This window comes from Phalacrocorax aristotelis, chromosome 5 (assembly GCF_949628215.1).
Source record: "Phalacrocorax aristotelis chromosome 5, bGulAri2.1, whole genome shotgun sequence".
Classification (NCBI taxonomy): Eukaryota; Metazoa; Chordata; class Aves; order Suliformes; family Phalacrocoracidae; genus Phalacrocorax; species Phalacrocorax aristotelis.
Window position 1 is genome coordinate 70,035,942 of NC_134280.1, and position 17,693 is coordinate 70,053,634.

A 17,693-nucleotide genomic window follows, 5' to 3' on the forward strand; every position below is an offset into this window, starting at 1 on the left:
CTCGGGTGGGGGGGAAGGGGGCGGAGCCGACGCCGCGTGTCTCCCCGGTGACGAAGGTGGGGGGGAGGTGCCTGTCGGCGCGATGACGTCGCGATGACATCGGCGCGGCGTCGCGCCGAAGCGTCATCAGGGCGAGCGGCGGTACCGGCGGGGGGAGGCCGGGTCAGGGCAGGCCGCGGCGGGCCCCGCTGCAGCGGTTACCGGGTCGGAGCCGCCGCCGGGGTCGGCTGTAGTGGGGTTTGAGCTGAGCTTAGCTGAGCCGAGCTTAGGGGAGCTGAACTGAGGAGAGGCGGGAAGCGACGGTACAACCGGCGGGGGGAGCGCGGGGGCCGCACACCGACCCCCGCCGCCCTCCAGGGATCCGGGAGCGGCGGGCGGTGGTCGGGGATGTCCTACAAGCCCATCGCTCCCGCCCCCGCCACCCCCGGAGCCGCCAGCGCCAGCCCCGCCCCGCCGGGGCCCGGGGCACCCTCCGCCGGTGAGCGCACCCCCGGGACCGGGGAGGGGACCGGGGGGAACCGGGGACCGGGGGGGGGAGCAGGGAAATGGGGGAGGACCGGGGGAAGGGAGGGGACCGGGGGAAGGGGAGGGGGGGAGCAGCCGGTTACCCCCCGTTTCTCGCAGCCACGAGTGTCCCATCGCCCTCCGGTTCCGTCCCCGGCGCCGCCGCCGCCTTCCGGCCCCTTTTCAATGACTTCGGGCCGCCCTCCATGGGCTACGTGCAGGTGAGGTGCGGGACCGGGGCCGGGGCGGGGGGGTCGGGGGCGGCGGGGGTGACCCTCAGTCCCTCCGTGACCCCCCCCACCCCATCTACAGGCGATGAAGCCCCCCGGGGCTCCGGGCTCACAGAGCACCTACACCGACCTCCTCTCCGTCATCGAGGAGATGGGGAAGGAGATCCGACCCACCTACGCCGGCAGCAAGAGTGCCATGGAGCGGCTGAAACGGGGTACGGGTGGCGATGGGGGACGCACACCCCCCCCCCCCGGGTCCTGCCTGCCCGGGGGTCCCCAGCCCCACGGAGAGTGGCGGGGAGCTGATGTGGGGTGTCCCTGTGCTTCTCTCCCCGCAGGCATCATCCACGCCCGGGCGCTGGTCAGGGAGTGCCTGGCAGAGACAGAGCGAAACGCCCGCACGTAACGGCTGCTGTCACCCGGGGACCCCCCCCGCGCCCCCCCCCGGGACCCCCGCTGGCGGCGGGGGGGGCCGCTGTGCTGCCCACGCTCCCTGCCCTCCCCCCCCCTCCACTGCTCTCTTTATAAATGCGTGTTTTTATAAATAAAGGACATGGTTGGGACTCTGCGTCGGGCCACTGACCGGGGGGACACTGGGGGGGACGCTGCTGGGGGTGGGTGTCAGCACCGGGGAAGGGCTTGGAACCGGGGTGGGGGTGGGTCCCCGAGCTTTCCCTAGGCTGAGGGGTGCAGGAATGAGCAATGCCTTCTTTTAACACTTAAAAAAGATATTTTATTTGATTTTTGAAAAAATTTTATTTTATTATGTTAAATAAAAGCCCTGTTTTTTCCAAGCCTGGCGCTGCACCCCCTACCCGCAGGGTCGGTCCTGGGGGGGGGGGGTAAGGGGGGGGGGGCGGAGTGCCCGCTCGCCGACTTCCCGTCTCTGACGTCACGCCGTTTCCCACCCCTCACTCCCTACGTCACGGCCGCCCCCGTGGGAACGGGCTGTGATGTCACGAGCCGAGGGGCCGGTTCGGAGGGGCGCAGGTTCGGCGGGGCCGGGGAGTGGCGGGCGGGGGGGCCGCGCCGGGGCCGAGCGGAGCCGAGTCGGGCCGAAGGGAGCCGAGCGGGGCCGAAGGCGGGCGGGCGGGGCCGAGCGGGCGGGCGGGGGGAGCGTTGCCATGGGAGCGGGGCGGGCCCGGGAGCGTCGCAGCGGGAGCCGAGCCGGGCTGGGCCGGGCTTGGCTGAGCCGGGCCGGGCCGGGCCGGGCCGGGCCGGGCTGGGCTGGGCTGACGGCCGCCCCCGCAGGCGCTGCCCCCCGCCGCCATGCTCATTAAGGAGTACCACATCCTGCTGCCTATGAGCCTGGAGGAGTATCAGGTGGCCCAGCTGTACATGATCCAGGTGGGGCTGGGGGTGCAGGGGGCTGTGGGGCTGAGCATGGGGCGCTGTGGGGTGCAGGGGTTTATGGTGCTGAGCGTGGGGTGCGGGGATCTATGGTACTGAGCGTGGGGTGCAGGGGGCTGTGGGGCTGAGCATGGGGGTGCAGGGGGCTGTGGGGTGCGGGGATCTATGGTGCTGAGCGTGGGGTGCAGGGGGCTGTGGGGCTGAGCATGGGGTGCTGTGGGCTGCAGGGATCTATAGTACTGAACATGGGGTGCAGGGATCTATGGTACTGAGCATGGGGGGTGTAGAGGCTTGTGGGGCTGAGCATGGGGGTGCAGGGGGCTGTAGGGTGCAGGGGACTGTGGGGCTGAGCTTGGGGCATTGTGGGCTGCAGGGGGCTTTGGGCTGCAGGGGGCTGTGGAGCTGAGCGTGGGGCTCAGCATTATGTGTGGGGCTGAGCATGGAGCCTGGGGGCTGACCCTAAGGGATTGGCAGGGAGCAGGGGTGTCAGTGAGGTTTGGGTGGGTTTGGGGCTGCCGAGCCAAGCAGGGGGTCCCAGGAGTAGGTGTGGGGCTGGGGGTTGCAGGGAGGGTACAGGGACCCCAGGGGCCTGTGAGATGCCGGGCCTTAGGGACATGCAGGTCTCAGGGTTAGGGGGTGCTCTGCTCACCCAGCGGCTCTCCCCGCAGAAGAAGAGCCGTGAGGAGTCAAGCGGCGAGGGCAGCGGGGTGGAGATCCTGGCCAACCGGCCCTACAGCGACGGCCCCGGCGGCAGCGGCCAGTACACCCACAAGATCTACCATGTGGGCTCTCACATCCCCAGCTGGTTTCGGGCGCTGCTCCCTAAGGCCGCGCTGCAGGTGGAGGAGGAGTCCTGGAATGCCTACCCTTACACCCGCACCAGGTGGGACCCGGCAGGGCCACGGGGTGGGCTGCGAGGCCGGCCGTGCCGCCGGGCTCAACCCCATCCCCACATCTCCCCCAGGTACACCTGCCCCTTCGTGGAGAAGTTCTCCATCGAGATTGAGACGTATTACCGGCCGGACGCGGGCCAGCAGACCAATGTCTTCAACCTGAGCGCGGCTGAGAAGAGGCAGAGGATTTTGGGTGTGTATGGCTGCCGCGAGGCTGGCTCGGGGTGCCGGGCAGGACCTGATGCCTGCCGGGGTTCCCACGCGGCACTCCCCAGGCTGGGTGTGTGGGTGTGCCGTGGTGCCTGAGGGGCTCACCTTCCCTGCCGGCTGCAGGGGCTCAGTGTCTGCAACGCGCTTGGCTTTGCTCTCCCAGCTGGCGCTTGTGTTTTGGGGCCAGCTATGGGGGGACCCTGGCAGAGGAAGGTGCCTGTACCCGAGTTCCCTTCCCCCAACTCCCTGCCCGCTCCCTTGCTAAACAAGGGTCCACATTAAAGATGTTTTGGGGGGGGAATTTTGCCCTCTGCCTTCTTCCCTTGCCTATTATATTTGTTTGCAGCCCTCCCCTTCCTAGTGCCAGCCTGCTCCCCTCTCCTTCCATGTCCCAGCCCCTGTTCCACACGGTCTGGCACGGCTTTGGCTTCCCAGCCCTGCTCCGGGAGTACATGGCAACCTGCACCAGGCTCCTGCAGGGCATTTCGGATCAGCTGCAGGTGGGGGAGCTGGAAAAGCATGTCCCCATTTTCCCACCCCCTGCCCTCCTTCCCCTGCTCCCCAGGGCTTTGCTCCAGATCGCTCTCCAGGCCTGGGCCCCTCTGCTGCTTGCCGGGCGAACTGTCACACTGAGCCAGGAGCCCGGGGTGGCATTCATCCCTCGCTGGTGGGTTTGGCCCTGGCCTCTGTGGCCTCCCTTTCGCAGCAGTGTCGATCTGGTCGTTTTAGGCGCTGTAGTGCAGAGCGTGACGCGCTGCCTCTTAAAATGGAGGCCTAAAATAGGCATTTGGAGGAAATGATTCATCTGACCTATTTCTCTCATTGGCTCTTGCAGCACCGGGGATGTCCGTCCAGGATGCTGGTGGCTTGGGCCAGGGGGGACGAATTCTACCCCTGCCACCACCGGGCAGCAGCCAGGGCCAAGCGGACAGCAGGCAGGGCACGACCCTATGCCCGCCGCCTGCTGCCCTGCCTGATCTTACACCTTGGTGCCCGTCCCATGGGCTTTCCGCAGGGCAAGTTGCGTCTTGGGTAGCTGCTGCCTCCCACGGGGAGTGGGGCCAAGGTGGAACTGGCCCCGATGCTGACCGCACTGGGATTTTCTTTGCCAGCTCTTGCTCTCACCCCAGTGTCCTGTAGCACTGACAGATTTAAACCCCATCTCATGTTTCAAAGGGCAGCAGAGCAAACACAGCCATCTGGGCTGTCGGGGCGATCCGCAGGGATAACTGCCTCCTTGCCGATTTTTCTTGCAGCAAGAAAAAGCAAACAGACCCACTGGCATGGCATGAGTGATGCTGCCGGGAGCTGCTCGGGGCCGGCAGGTCCTGTCCCGGTTCCTCGCTGCTTGATGGTGGCGTGCCACCACCCGAGCTGCCCGGCCAGCCCGTCAGGCACCGATTTGGCTCACGATTGCCTCTGCGGCCAGGCTGTGTGCCGGGCGTCAGCCTGGGGCTGGGCAGTGGCGGTTTTGTGGGCTCGGGGCATCTCTAGTTTCCATGTTGTGGCTGCCGAGGTGCTTTAGCGCTTTGCATAGCGATAACTGGGGCGGAGGGATGCAGGGCTGTGCTTTGGGCAGGAAGATGTGACCCCCTGGCCCAGGAGCGCCAGCCCCGGGCCGTCCTCTTGGCATCTCTTGCCACACAATTTAGAGGCAGCGGGCTGCTTTCCCGCCCCATGGTGTGTTTTGCAGACTGGGGAGGTTTGGAGGGCTTGCTGCGCTTTGCATTTCAGTGACCCATCACAGGGAAAGCCTCCCTTCAGAGTACCTGCCAGGCAACTGTCCCGTGCTTTCTGAGTCTTAAAAAGTCCTTTTTCCCCCTTTTTTTGGCCCATGCTGAAGGAAAAGGCCAGCAGGCACCTCGGAGGCATCAACAGGGGCAAATAAATATGAGGTCTGGCAGACCCTGGGGACAGGCTGGGGGGATTGACTGAGGACAGCTCTGTGGGAAGGTCCTGGGGGAAAGTGGGGTGCCCTGGGACACCCCCCCTCAGGATCCCCTAAGACCAGGCTGGAGGGAGCTGGCCTGGAGATGGGGCTGGAGCAGCCAAACTGCAGGAGGCTTTGTGTAGGGTTGGGCCTGAACGGCCCCCCAAGGTCTGCTGGATCACGTTTTCCTGGGTGCTGCCCACGAGCCCCCCTCCAGTTTTGGCAAGGTCACCCCTGTTTTAGGGAGAGGAGGTCGTCACCGTTGCATCTCCCAGCTTGGTGTGGGCTCCTCCTGGGTCGCGTGGTGGTTTTGCTGTGCTCCCTGCCCTGGTATTGGGGGACCCTCAGGTCTGGGTGGGGGGCAGCTGGTGGGCCTCACCGCTGCGCCAAGCTGCTTCATGTGGCTCGTCCTCGGCACCAGCCCCAACGTCCCCCGGGGTTGCCGGGGCTGCTCTCCCAGCTGCCAAATCTCCCGGCTAATGCACGTATGTGTGTCAGCCCTGGCTCTTCGCACGCCCCGCCGCCTCCCTGCCTCCCCCTGCGGCCCCCGGCACCTCTCGCGGCCGTGCTGCGCCGCTCCGTGGGGCACCGGATCGGGCCCCCACGCAGGGACGGGATGCGTTCGGGTGCACCCAAGGGTGCCTTTGATGTTATAGCTGCAGCATAGAGAGTGTTTGCTACTGGCTGTGTGGGGCGCGTGGCTTGTGGGAATAATTTGATGGATACTCCCTCTGATTTTTGTGCATTTTTCCCTGCTTTCTTGCCTGAGGGGGGCTCCCCCCTGCCTGTGTCCCCCCGCCGAGAGCTGTGGGGTGATGAGTGCTGTTTCCTCCCGCAGACACCATTGACATTGTGCGTGACCCCATCTCCCCTGGGGAGTACAAACCCGAGGAGGACCCCAAGCTCTACCACTCGTCCAAGACGGGCCGGGGCCCGCTGGGCGACGACTGGCTGGAGGTGGCCGCCGGCGGACCCCTGATGTGCGCCTACAAGCTCTGCAAGGTGGAGTTTCGCTACTGGGGGATGCAATCCAAAATCGAGCAGTTCATCCACGATGTGGGTGAGTGTCGGGCAGCCTTTGACCGCTGGCACCGTGGCACTGCTTGGGGGGGCAGGTTTGGGGAGCCCCGGGGCCATACGGGGCTCGCTCCCCTCTCCCCGTTGCAGGTTTGCGGAAGGTGATGCTGCGTGCCCACCGCCAGGCTTGGTGCTGGCAGGACGAGTGGACAGACCTGACGATGGAAGACATCCGGCAGCTGGAGGAGGAGACGGCGCGGATGCTGGCGCAGAAGATGGCCAAGTGCGGCGAGGCCGAGGAACCCCCCGCCACCGGGCCCAGCCCCGAGGGGCGGACGGAGCCGGGGGGCGCCAGCGGGCAGGAGGGGGCTGAGGTGCAGGGGGTGGCCGATGCCTCTCCTGACGATACCTTTGCCAAGCAGTGGTCCACCTCTTCCCGGTCCTCCTACTCTTCCCAGCATGGAGGTGAGACACTAGGTCCTGCGTGGGTGGGATGGGGCCCCCCCGACCCCATGGCTGCTTGCTGTTCTCCACAGGATTTGTGTCGGGGACCCTCTCTTCCCTGGCCTGGCTCTCCTGGGGGGACTCTGGGTGCCTGAGGGATGGCCCTGGCTCTCCGCTGGGGGGGAGGCTCTGGGTGCAGGATTGGCGTCCTGCTGCGAGGGGACTCTGGGTGCTGACCCTGTGCTGGTGCCAGGGGGGGTGTCTCCTCAGAGCCTGTCTGAGTGGCGGATGCAGAACATCGCCCGTGACTCTGAGAACAGCTCTGAAGAGGAGTTTTTCGATGCCCATGGTATGGCGGGGCAGCCCTGTGGCTCGGTGTTTCGGTGGCGGGGATCACGCACCATCTTGGGGCAGGCTGGACCTGCCCGGTGAGGGGACCCTCGTGGGCTCCCCGCTCACAGCCCCCTCCCTGCCACTGCAGAGGACCTGTCGGACAGCGACGAGGTCTTTGCAAAAGAGATGACGAAGTGGAGCTCCAACGACTTCTTGGACACACTGGAGCGGCCGGCAGAGCTGGATGAGGTGCTAGGTGAGCATCGGGGGGGCCCCAGCCCCAAACCCTCCCAGCATGGGTGTCCTGGGAGAGGGCTGACCCCTGCCTGGACACCCTGGCCGGACTCACTGGGACCATGTGCTCACAGGGGATGGAGCCAGCGCCACCAAGGCGGATGGCGAAGGATTGGGGGCATCTGGCTTCCCTGAGGTGCGTGCCCTGCTCTCCCCCTCCCTTGGGCCGTGCCCCCCCAGCAGTGCCCCGCAGGTGCCGGTGCCGACAGCAGCGCTCCCCTTCTCGCAGGGTGGCTCGGTGGAGAGCGCAGCGCAGGCGTGCCGGATCCACGCCCTCTTCCTCATCCTCCACAGCGGCAACATCCTGGACCAGGGAGCGGGCGAGCCGGGCTCCAAGCAGGCGGATGTGCAGACGCTGGCGGCCACCTTCGACGCCGTCACCCGCATCCACTTCCCCGAGGCGCTGGGGCACGTGGCACTGCGCCTGGTGCCCTGCCCACCCATCTGCGCCGCTGCCTACGCCCTCGTCTCCAAGTATGGATGGTGGTGTTGCATGCCGGGGGCTGTGTACCGTGCCACGGGGCGAGGAGGGGGGCTGTCCCCCTGGAAAACCACCCCAGGGCTGTGGGAGGGGGCCGGGGAGGTGGTGGCCTCGGAGAGGGGACTTTCCTTTGCCCCATGTGGCATCCAGGACAAGCGATGGGATGGGATGGGGGTAGGTCCTGGTGCAGCATCCCGGGGTGACCAAGTGCCGTGCGGTGGGATGGGGACATCGGGCCAGTCCTTTTCATCATCCCCCCATGTCCCTCTCAGGCTCAGCCCCTACAGCCATGACAGGGACAGCCTGTCCAGCAGCCAGGACCACATCCCGCTGGCGGCCCTCCCGCTGCTGGCCACCTCCTCGGGGAGTTACCAGCACGCCGTGGGTGCCGTCATCGCCCGTGCCAACCAGGCGTACAGCGCCTTCCTGCACTCCGGGGAGGGAGCCGGCTTCTGTGGCCAGGTGAGAGGGGATTTGGGGGAAGCTTTGCTCTGGCTGGGGGCTGGCTCCACCGGGAACCGCTTTGCCCCTGTGCAGAGGCCTTTGGGGGCTCTGTCCTGCATCGCCCTCAGCACGGGTGTGTGCCGTCCACAGGTGGTGCTGCTGGGGGACTGCGTGGGCGGCATCCTGGGCTTCGACGCGCTCTGCCAGAGCCGGGCGGGTTTGGGGGGCAGCCGCAGCAGCAGCCGCCGTGGCAGCTTGGTGAGTGCCAGCACCCCGCCACCGGCCGGGGTTGGGGAGGGTGGGAAGGGGGTTTGCACCACTGGGTGCCGGTGTGCAGGGTTGGTGGGGGCACCGGTGGCAGCTAAGGAGGGGCCGGGTGCTCGCTGCCTCTCGCCCCACAGAGCACAGAGCCCATCTCTCCCGAGCTGTGCAGCGGCAGGGACCCCCTGGCCGATGGGGTGGACGGAGCAGCGGGGTCGGACCAGGCCAGCCCTGAGCCGGGGGCACAGCCACCCTGCCGGGAGCAGGGGGACAGCCACCATCTCAGCTCCTCGTACAGGTGAGAGCAAAGGGGCTGGTCGGCAGCGCCACAGCTTGTCCACGCGGGAACGCTGGTGATCTCCTGACTAATTTTGTGCTTTATGGAAAGGGCGAATTTCCTGTCTGCACCAGCCTGGGAAGGAGCATTGCATGGGGGCAGCCTGCCCTGGGGGCATCTTGCTGGAGCTCCCCTGCTTCCAGCAGCTCCTCTGGGCTAACTGGGCTGTGCCAGGCACAGCTTTGCCCCTGGGCTGGTGGGAGCGGGACAGCACCATCCCTCCCCATGCCCACTGGCCCCGCTGTCCCAGCCTGCAGGCCAGCGAGGCCCCGCTGGAGGCCGAGGCACTGCGGAGCGGCACCACGGCGCTGGATGGGGCGGAGGGTGCCGGCACCCGCCTTGACTTTAAGGTATCCGGCTTCTTCCTCTTTGGTTCCCCCCTGGGGCTGGTGCTCGCACTACGCAAGACCGTCATGCCCGCTCTGGATGGTGAGGACCGCTGCCAGCCGCGGTGCCAGCCCCTGACCCTCCCCGCAGGGCTCAAGCCCTCATCCCTGAGTCGTGTCCCCCTTCCCTCTGCAAACCTGAGCCCCCCCGGGACCTCCCCAAAGAGCCCTGCTTGCATTTGAGCCCCTTGCACACCCAGCCCTGGCTGTGCGGGTGTGGTTGGTGCCCAAGCATCCCTTTTCCCCTGTCCCCCGGCTGTCACCGGTGTCCTGGGCTTCCCTCCCCAGCCTTTCCTCTTGCTGGGTCTTGCTTTCTCCCTGCTGGGTGGCGAGCTCCTGGCTGCGCTGTCCCGTACCTGCCAGCCCCCATGCCCCGTTCCCATCCCCGCCGGGCTCCTCGCTGCAGGGCAGCCCTGATCCCTGCTCTCTGTCCCAGTGGCCCAGCTGCGTCCTGCCTGTGAGCAGATCTACAACCTCTTCCACGCGGCCGACCCCTGCGCCTCTCGCCTGGAGCCCCTCCTGGCCAAGGCCTTCCACGCTGTCCCACCGCTCAGCGTACCCCGTTACCAGAAGTACCCCCTGGGTGATGGCACCCCCTCGCTGCTGGGTGAGCGGCCACCACGCCAGGCTGGTCTCCGGCACCCTGGGGTGTCTTACGGGCTCTGGTGCTGTGCTGGGGTACCCAGAGCACCCACAGCACTGCAGGAGCCCAGCTCGGGTGGGGGGAAAGTGATGTGCAAGCCCTGCCTACATCTCTGGGGCTCTGCTGGAGTGGGGGGTCCCAGAGTGGTTGGTGTCCCCAGGGGGTCCTCACTCGTCTCTCTCCACAGCGGAGGCCCTGCAGATGCACTCTGCCCTGTTCCTGTCTGAAGAGGACATGGCTGCCCCCCCTACCCCCACTGGCAGCTTCGGGGGCTTCTGGAGGGGCAGTGAGCCGGGAGAGCCCCCCACTCCTGCCAGCACCAGCGAAGTCGTCAAGAGTAAGTGCCATCCCTGCCCATCCCACGCTGGCACCTCAGGGTGCACGATGCAGGATAAGGTCCAAGGATAGATTCATTCCAGTTCTTTCCGCAGTCCTGGAGCGCTGGTGGGGCCCGAAGCGCATCGACTACTCGCTGTACTGCCCCGACGCCCTGACCGCCTTCCCCACCATCACCCTGCCCCACCTCTTCCACGCCAGCTACTGGGAGTCCTCCGATGTGGTGGCCTTCATCCTGCGTCAGGTACGGTGGGGATGGCAGGGTGGGTGCCGTGGCTCTCCAGGGCCAGCAGAGGCTGACCCAGGGCTGTGTCGCTCGGCAGGTGATGGAGAAGGAGGGGCCGCAGCCGGTGGAGAGTGAGGAGAGCTCTATCTACAGCCCTGCTATCCCCCGGGAGAAGTGGCAGCGCAAGCGCACCCAAGTGAAGATCCGGGTATGTGCCCCATGACCATGAGGACCCCAACCCTTTGCCGGGGCAGTGCCAGGCTCCAGCCATCCCTGGGTTCCCGGGCAGACCCCTGGCCGTGGGGCAAGGCAGCTGGGAGGGTTTGCTCCTGTCTGCCAGGAGGATGCTGGGATGGTCCCGCAGCCTGGTGGGGCCCGTGTACCCCCTCAGGGGCTCCTTCAGGTGCCACCTGCAGCCCTGGCGCAGGCTGCTGAGCCCCCCGTGTCCCTGCAGAACGTGACAGCCAACCACCGGGCCAGCGATGTGATCGTGTGCGAGGGCAAAGCACAGGTCCTCAGTGGGCGCTTCATGTATGGACCCCTGGACGTGGTGACGCTGACTGGGGAGAAGGTACTGCTGGACTCATGGGTGCTGCCAGGACCCCATCAAGCAGGGTGGGGATGTCCAGGAGGGGCACGGGGCTGGTCTCATCCACAGCAGAGGAAGGGATGTGGTGAACAGGGCCCCACAGGACCTTGTGGGATGTGGGGAGAGGGTTATAAGGACTTGTTGGTTGGGGATGCAGCAGGATCTGGAGGTTCAGTCTATGCTCAGCCCTTTTCCCTCTCCCAGGTGGACATTTACATCATGACGCAGCCGCTTTCAGGGAAGTGGCTGTACTACGGCACCGAGGTGACGAGCGGCAGCGGGCGCCTGACCTTCACCATCCCTCCAGACAAGGCTCTGGCCATTGGGATCTACCCTGTGCGCATGGTGGTCAGGTGAGCTGCGGGTGTGCGGTGCCATCTCGGCTCCTCCTCCAGCCCTTCTGGCAGAGCTATGCCTGCCAGAGCCAGTGCTGAGCCTGCCCTGATCCTTCCCCCTCTCCCATCCCAGGGGGGACCACAGCTATGCCGAGGCATACCTGACGGTGGTGGCCCGGGGCACCGAGTCGGTTGTGTTCAGTATCGATGGCTCCTTCACTGCCAGCGTCTCCATCATGGGCAGCGACCCCAAAGTTCGGGCGGGGGCTGTTGACGTCGTACGGTAAGCGCCCTTCTCATGGGAGGAACAATCTCCCTCTCCTTTCACGGTGCGGTGACAACCCAGTCGGGGTTATGGGGGCATCGGAGCAGGCTGTATTCCCATGGAGGAACGGGGGCAATCTCTTGCCACCCCCTCGCTCACAGTTTTCACAGCATCGTTGTGCTGGTGCCTTCTCGTAGGAAAGCAGTCTGCTCCTGGTTTTGGTCCTGAAGCCTGCTGTGATACTTGGCAGCTTTGCCGTGCATTCAGCCTTGCTAAAATGCCTGTGGGGAGGAAGGTTTTGGAGGCAGCACCCATGTGTGATGTGTTGGGAGACGCTCGGTGGCTTCCCAACAGCAGGACTGTCCCTGCACAGGCTACTGCTACCAACCTGTGTCCCCTCCTAGGCACTGGCAGGACTCAGGCTACATGATCATCTACGTGACGGGGCGCCCTGACATGCAGAAGCACCGCGTGGTGGCCTGGCTCTCCCAGCACAATTTTCCCCATGGCGCCGTCTCCTTCTGCGACGGGCTCACCCACGACCCCCTGCGCCAGAAAGCCGCCTTCCTCCAGAGCCTGCGCACCGAGGTGGGGATGGGGGTGCCGGCGGGGTGGGGACCTGGGGCCGGTGGTGGTGGAGCAGTAGTGTGGGCTGTGCCGCAGCCTGCGCCCCGCTGTCCCGAGGGTCAGTGGAGCTGCAGACGGAGATCATAGGTTCATATACTGTCCTAAGCTGGGAGGGACCCACAAGGACCATCGAGCCCAGCTCCTGTCCCTGCACAGGACACCCCAAATTCACACCGTGGCTCTGAGGGCCTTGTCCAAGTGCTTCTGGAACATCACCAGGCTGGTGCCGTGATGCCTCCCTGGGGAGCCTGTGCCAGGGCTTCACCACCCTTGGGGGGAAGAACCTTCTAATACCCAACCTAACCCCACCCAGCACATCATCCTGCCCTTCCTCGGGTCCTAAATGATGCTTGGAGCTGGACCACACTGCGAGGGCAGAGCTGGCACCGACCCCCTGCCCCGGGACCCTGCTCAGGGCACCAAGGGGCAGCTCCCAGCCCGTGGGTGTTGCAACCATCCCTCATAAAACAAAGGTGCCCCAGTCCCCTTGGGGGTGGCTGTCTCTGAAGGAAGGGTCGTTCCTTGCCCTAACACTCCTATCTGTGGGCAGGCAGAGATCACCATCGTCGCCGGCTACGGCTCCACCAAGGACGTCTCCGTCTACAGCTCCCTGGGGCTTGCGCCGGCGCACATCTACATCGTGGGCCGGGCTGTCAAGAAGTTCCACAACCAGTGCCAGGTATGGTGGCGGGGCTGCAGACGGGCTTGGGCTGCAGGGGACAATTGCATGACCCCAAGCAGGGTGGTGGGAGCATGCGATGGCCGGGTCACCCGGCTCAGGCTGTCTGTGTGTCCCGCAGTTCCTGTCCGAGGGCTACGTAGCCCACCTGGCCCAGCTGGAGGCGGCGGCCCTGGCCCACTCCCCCAAGGGACCCCCACGGCCCGTGTTGGGCAAAGGCACCTATGGGTGCCCAGCACCTGTCGACTTCTTACGCAAGCAGAGCCAGCTCCTGCGGTCACGAGGTTCCAGCCAGGCGGAGCGGGACGGGGGACCCCTGCCGGCACCCCCCGGGCTGCCCCGGGCCAAGCCCCGCAGCGTCAGCCTCAAGCTGGAGGGCGAGGAGTGAGGGTGGCGCGGCCACCGTCCCCCCTCCGCCATAGCCTTCATTTCCCAGCCAGAAGCAGTTGGGGGCCGGAGCCTGAGATGAGCCCTGAGCTGATAGGAAGGAGATGAGGGCGCTGGGTACCCTGAGAGCGAGGGGCCCTGGGAGACGGCTCTCCGAGCCCCCCCAAGGGCCAGAGCGATCCCCTCGGGGCTGAGCCACCCTGGGTCCCCCTTGCTGTCCCCCAGCTCTGCCTCCATCCTGCTGCCCCATCCCCCTTGTCCTTTGGGGCTGCAGAGCTGCTGCTGGGCAGTGTCTGGGTGGGGGGTTTCCCTCCCTCCCAAGTGCTAGTGCACTGCCCCCCGGGGTCATCTGTCCCCAGGCAGCACTGTGGGGGCTGTGGCTGTACCCCAGGGCGAGCGGCACCTCCCTGCTCCCCACCTATTTATTTCCATTTGGTGTCGCAAGCCGCGGGGCAGGGGAAGGGCTGGGATCCAAAAGCGGTTCCTCTGTTCTCTTTTGTTTTGTTGCGGTGTGAATTAAAGCGGTGTAAAGATGAGGTGCTGGGGCCTGTGTGTCTGCTTTGTACCCGCCAGCTGTGGCAGGTGGCACTGGGGCTGCCCCCTGCCAGCAAAGCCCTGGTTCTGGGGAGCCTCGGACCCAGGGTCACAGTGTCACACAGGGAGGTTGGCCTTTGGGTACAGCAGTTGCGTTGTGAGCGATTTAAGACACGTCATTGTGGGAAAAGGCCAGTCTGGGGGTGTCTCTGGGCTGCACCGCTGCTCGCGGGTACGTGTTGATGCCGACATCAGGCCAGACGTCGTGTGAGCAGTTGAACCTTTTACACAAGAGGCCAGCTGTGGTGTTAGGGCAGGGATGGAGGGACCATGGGGGCAGGAGGAGGAAAGCGCTGTCTTTGGCAAGCAGAGCACGGCCAGGGCAGCTCAGCTGCCTTGCTGCCACCTTCGGGCTGGGCCCAGGGTCAGGGCCGCCATGGGGTCTGGGGTGCTGCAGCGGCATGGGCTGAGCTTTGACCTCCCACAGCGTAGGGGGACACACACTGACAGCCTGTGTGCATTAGAGCTGCGTTTACACTGTGAGCCCAGGATGGAGCTTGCAGGCGAGTCTTCTTGGCTCTATGCCTTAGAACAGGCATTTAGCAGCTCGAACACATCCACAACAGGGCCAGCGCTTACCACAGCAAGTAAGGACTCAGTTTTGCAGCACGTTTGTAAGGCCTCAGGGCCAGGGCTTGCCAGGCTCCCTCCCCGACCTGTTCCTGGCCTGCTCACATGTTAGTTTTACCTCATTTATCCGTAACAGCAATTTTTCTAAGCAACCAGGTGCCTGTGACTAGTTTTACTTTTGTTTATCTCTGCATAGCATGACCAGAGTTTTATACAGATAGTGGTAACAAGCAGTTATTCTATATAAAATATTTACGACGCTGATACGATGATGTAGTATAGAGGAAACACGGTCTTGGGATGATAGCAGCAGCCTCGAGAAGTGACGTTGCAGGACGTGGTGCTGAGCACAGGCACGAAGAGGGAGGGGATGGGGCTGAGGCTTGGCACCGGAGCCCCCACGGCCGTTAACAGCCCAGCCAGCCCCGGGGGCTCAGCCCAACATAAAGTATAAAAACATCAAACAACAAATAAAAGACCATGGCAGAGAGCAGCGGGCTCGAGCTCACGTCACGCCATGCATCCCGTCCCGGCGTTGATGATGAGCATAGTCTAGAGCCTGGCGAGGAGCTTCACCTTTAGATTGCGCTTCAACCGTGCTCAGTGATTGCTATACGCTGCTTTATACTGCGACTTAAGTGCACTGCCGTGTCCCCGGGCCGTGGCGAGCTCCCGGGCCACTTCACATGACTTCAAATAAGTAAAACTTGTATTAAACATTAATAAACATCAATGAACATTCCACATGTGGAATATCTAAAAGAACCTGTTCAGAGAGCGTTGGGCTCTCCGCTGCGGCCGTGGGCTCTACTGCGAGAAGATGCCCTTGAAGCGGATCTTGTCCTCGGCGTCCTTCTCACGCAGGCGGGCTTCCAGGCTCCGCAGCTCCTTAGAGACGACAGGGCGCAGCGAGGGGTCGAGGGCCAGCACTTTGGCAAAGTCAGCCTGTGCCTCTGCCACGTTCCACACTGCCGCGTGGGCCTTCCCTCGCTTGAAGTAGGCCTTGACGTTGTCTGCGGGGAGAGAGCTGCTGGGCCGGTGGAGCATCGCGGGGGTCTCGCTGGTGCCCGCTTGCCCCCTCGGCACCCACTGCAGGTGGCTGGGCCGGCCCATGGCTCCTTACCCTCGTACTTGTTGAGAATGGAGGAGCAGTGATCCAGCACCTCGTAGTACTCCTCGCACTGCAGCTTGCATTGGCAATAATTTAACAGCAAGGGGGTGATCTTCTGGTCCAGCTCAATCCAGTCCGGAGAGCCGGGCTGCTCCTGCAGGATGAGACAGAAGGGGCAGAGTGAGGGGAACCTCCCAAGCCCTGCACTCCAGGAGGTATGTGGGGAGACTTGCATGCACCCCAGAGAGGGGCCGGGGAGCCCCACCTTCATCTGCAGGTTCTTGAGACAGGCGATGGCGTCGTAGTATTTGGCAGCTGCCTCCTGCACCTTTCCCTGCCGGTATAGCTCGTTGCCCTCCTTGTGGATCAGGGGTACGGCCTGCAGCTTCTCCTCATCCGTCATGGCCCATGGGTCCTGCTGGTAGGAGCCGGGCTCCTCCACCTGCCGGCACCCCGTCATGAGGGCAGAGAGCCCCCATCTGCAGCCTCCCCCCAGGGCTGGGACGCTGGCGGCCGTCCCTGAGCTCCCCATGGCCGGGGCGAGTCAAATGGATGCCTCACCTTGAGCACTTCGATGTCAAAGATGAGGGGCTGGGGGTTCTTCTGAAGCTCATCGAGGTCGGGGTAGCCCAGGGAGTAGTGCTCGTGCAGCTGGGCGATGCTGCAGCAGTGCCGCTGCCCCTCCAGCGGGTCCTTCCCTGCCGCGATGTTGCGCAGGCTCTTGGACACCAGTGGGTAGAGCACCACGTGCTGGGGGGTGAGGGGGAGGTGGCGCTGGGACGGGGCCGCACCGGGACTGGGGACGGGGACAGCCGGGACCCTCCTGGCCTCGCACCCCGGGGCAGAGGCACAAAGGCGTGGCGAGAGCCACGCCCCCAGGAGGAGTAAACCACGCCCCATGAGGAAACCACACCCCAATGAGGCTCAAACCACGCCCACCCCACGAGAAAACCACGCCCCTCCGGAGGAAAGCACGTTCACCTCAGGGGCAAACCACGCCCCGCCCCACCTCCGCCCCGCCCACCACCTCCAGCCCCGCCCTCCCCTTTGGCCCGGCCCCGCCCCACCTTGGTGTCGCAGCGGAAGCGGGCGCGCTCCCCCGGCCTCATGGTCCGCAGCACCGCCTCCCACACCGGCAGCTTGAACTTCTTGCCGGCGATCAGTTCCATGGGCTTCCCCCGCGCCCGGCTGTCGTCCAGCGGCGTCTCCTCATCCCCGCACCGCAGCGTCCGGTAGTGGAACGTGGTCTTGAAGGGGACAAGTAGGCCGCGGCGTCACCATGGCGACCGCGGGGAGGGGGGAGGCCGCGCATGCGCGCCTCGTCCGTCCTCCCCCCCGCGCCGTCCCGTCCCGTGTCCCCCCGGTCACGGAGGCGGCGGTGCGGCCCTGACCTTGGTGCCGTCGCGGAAGTCAGGCAGCGGCCCGGTGCCCTCCCGCAGCACCTCCTTGTGCACGCCGTCCGCCCGCAGCTGCTCGACCTGCTGCGCCATCGTTCCCCGGCCCCGCCGCGCCCCGCCTCGCCTCTCCTCGGCAGCCTCCGCCGCCGCTCGGCTCTTTCCGGAGAGACGCGGCCGCGCGGCGGCGCCCCCTGCCGGAGGGGAGGGCGCGCCGCGGGGGGCGGTGGCAGCGGGCGGGGCCAGCCCCGGGGGGCGGTGGCGGAGAGCCCGGATCCCGCCCCCCCCTCCCCCCCCCGCGCCCATAAGGAGGCGAGGGAGGGATTCCGCCACCAAAACCTCCCGTGACACTCGGCCGCGGCTGTGGAAGGGCTACGGGGGCACAGGGAGCCTCCGCTGCCCCTCCTTGGGGCCGGTGGTGGGGGTCCCCGTCCTGCCCACCCCGGCGGGGGTCTCCGTCCCCGACGGCTCCCCGGGTGCCATGTGCGGGCAGCAGGAACAGGCAGGCACTGGCAGGTCCCCGCTACATATTCAGGGACACCTCAGGTGAAGCCAACGTTGGGGTCGGCCCCAGGAGCCGTCCCGGGGTGACATGGGGACCTTCGCAGCTGGCGGGTCCCCGGCCCCTCGCGGAGGCTGGCGGCACGTGGCGGTGTCACCGAAATCAGGAATAAACCTCTTGACACCAATGTAGCATTAAGAAGGAGGAATGGCTTTATTCGGTGCTGGCTTCACGGGGGTGGGGGCGGGGGGCAACCCAGTTACCGTGACTTGCTAGTTTGACTGTTTCATGGTTTCAGGAGGGCTGTTGGAGAGCTCGGAG

The 17,693-nt window shown here is 65.6% G+C and overlaps 4 protein-coding genes across 8 annotated transcripts in view; 3 read left to right on the forward strand and 1 right to left on the reverse strand.

Annotated features, from left to right (window-relative positions):
- GATD1 (glutamine amidotransferase class 1 domain containing 1) overlaps window positions 1-17,693 on the forward strand; it is a 110,251-nt gene that overhangs the window by 2,330 nt on the left and 90,228 nt on the right. The window lies entirely within an intron of this gene.
- CDK2AP2 (cyclin dependent kinase 2 associated protein 2) lies at window positions 92-1,297 on the forward strand. Its single transcript, XM_075095215.1, has 4 exons — window positions 92-478; window positions 625-725; window positions 817-949; window positions 1,073-1,297. Exons 1-4 carry the CDS (start codon window positions 388-390, stop codon window positions 1,138-1,140), a joined length of 393 nt encoding a protein of 130 aa, XP_074951316.1. The 5' UTR covers window positions 92-387; the 3' UTR covers window positions 1,141-1,297.
- Window positions 1,628-13,737, forward strand: PITPNM1 (phosphatidylinositol transfer protein membrane associated 1). Of its 4 annotated transcripts, XM_075095061.1 has the most exons (24): window positions 1,628-1,724; window positions 1,986-2,081; window positions 2,753-2,967; window positions 3,049-3,170; window positions 5,956-6,177; window positions 6,285-6,599; window positions 6,832-6,927; window positions 7,060-7,167; window positions 7,280-7,341; window positions 7,435-7,679; window positions 7,959-8,148; window positions 8,281-8,388; window positions 8,532-8,689; window positions 8,979-9,157; window positions 9,551-9,721; window positions 9,945-10,094; window positions 10,189-10,337; window positions 10,417-10,527; window positions 10,774-10,890; window positions 11,113-11,261; window positions 11,377-11,526; window positions 11,913-12,096; window positions 12,686-12,814; window positions 12,936-13,737. In XM_075095061.1, exons 2-24 carry the CDS (start codon window positions 2,004-2,006, stop codon window positions 13,200-13,202), a joined length of 3,675 nt encoding a protein of 1,224 aa, XP_074951162.1. In that variant the 5' UTR covers window positions 1,628-1,724; window positions 1,986-2,003; the 3' UTR covers window positions 13,203-13,737. The 4 variants fall into 4 exon arrangements, with proteins under 4 accessions (XP_074951162.1, XP_074951164.1, XP_074951165.1 ...); XM_075095060.1 differs by lacking the exon at window positions 1,628-1,724 and having other exon boundaries at window positions 1,854-2,081; XM_075095063.1 differs by lacking the exons at window positions 1,628-1,724; window positions 8,979-9,157; window positions 9,551-9,721; ... (7 more) ...; window positions 12,686-12,814; window positions 12,936-13,737 and adding an exon at window positions 8,780-8,962 and having other exon boundaries at window positions 1,853-2,081.
- AIP (AHR interacting HSP90 co-chaperone) lies at window positions 14,523-17,054 on the reverse strand. 2 transcript variants are annotated; one of them, XM_075095157.1, is made up of 7 exons: window positions 16,868-17,045; window positions 16,544-16,723; window positions 16,038-16,226; window positions 15,742-15,918; window positions 15,489-15,630; window positions 15,132-15,378; window positions 14,523-15,055 (listed from the first exon to the last, which is right to left on the reverse strand). In XM_075095157.1, the coding sequence occupies exons 1-6, from the start codon at window positions 16,964-16,966 to the stop codon at window positions 15,173-15,175; spliced, it is 993 nt and encodes a 330-aa protein (XP_074951258.1). In that variant the 5' UTR covers window positions 16,967-17,045; the 3' UTR covers window positions 14,523-15,055; window positions 15,132-15,172. The 2 variants fall into 2 exon arrangements, with proteins under 2 accessions (XP_074951258.1, XP_074951257.1); XM_075095156.1 differs by having other exon boundaries at window positions 14,523-15,378; window positions 16,868-17,054.

What these genes read in the sequence shown, in the direction of transcription:
- AIP (XM_075095156.1), bottom strand. Translation starts at nt 16,966, where the DNA reads ATGGCGCAGCAGGTCGAGCAGCTGCGGGCGGACGGCGTGCACAAGGAG. An exon ending in ACTTCCGCGACGGCACCAAG is followed by an intron (nt 16,724 to 16,867) that starts GTCAGGGCCGCA and finishes GTCCCCTTCAAG; the next exon opens with ACCACGTTCCACTACCGGAC. An exon ending in TCAAGAACCTGCAGATGAAG is followed by an intron (nt 15,631 to 15,741) that starts GTGGGGCTCCCC and finishes CTCATCCTGCAG; the next exon opens with GAGCAGCCCGGCTCTCCGGA.
- PITPNM1 (XM_075095061.1), top strand. Translation starts at nt 2,004, where the DNA reads ATGCTCATTAAGGAGTACCACATCCTGCTGCCTATGAGCCTGGAGGAG. An exon ending in GCAGCCGCCGTGGCAGCTTG is followed by an intron (nt 8,389 to 8,531) that starts GTGAGTGCCAGC and finishes CTCGCCCCACAG; the next exon opens with AGCACAGAGCCCATCTCTCC. An exon ending in CGTCATGCCCGCTCTGGATG is followed by an intron (nt 9,158 to 9,550) that starts GTGAGGACCGCT and finishes TCTCTGTCCCAG; the next exon opens with TGGCCCAGCTGCGTCCTGCC.
- CDK2AP2 (XM_075095215.1), top strand. Translation starts at nt 388, where the DNA reads ATGTCCTACAAGCCCATCGCTCCCGCCCCCGCCACCCCCGGAGCCGCC. An exon ending in GCCCGGGGCACCCTCCGCCG is followed by an intron (nt 479 to 624) that starts GTGAGCGCACCC and finishes CGTTTCTCGCAG; the next exon opens with CCACGAGTGTCCCATCGCCC. An exon ending in CCTCCATGGGCTACGTGCAG is followed by an intron (nt 726 to 816) that starts GTGAGGTGCGGG and finishes CCCCATCTACAG; the next exon opens with GCGATGAAGCCCCCCGGGGC.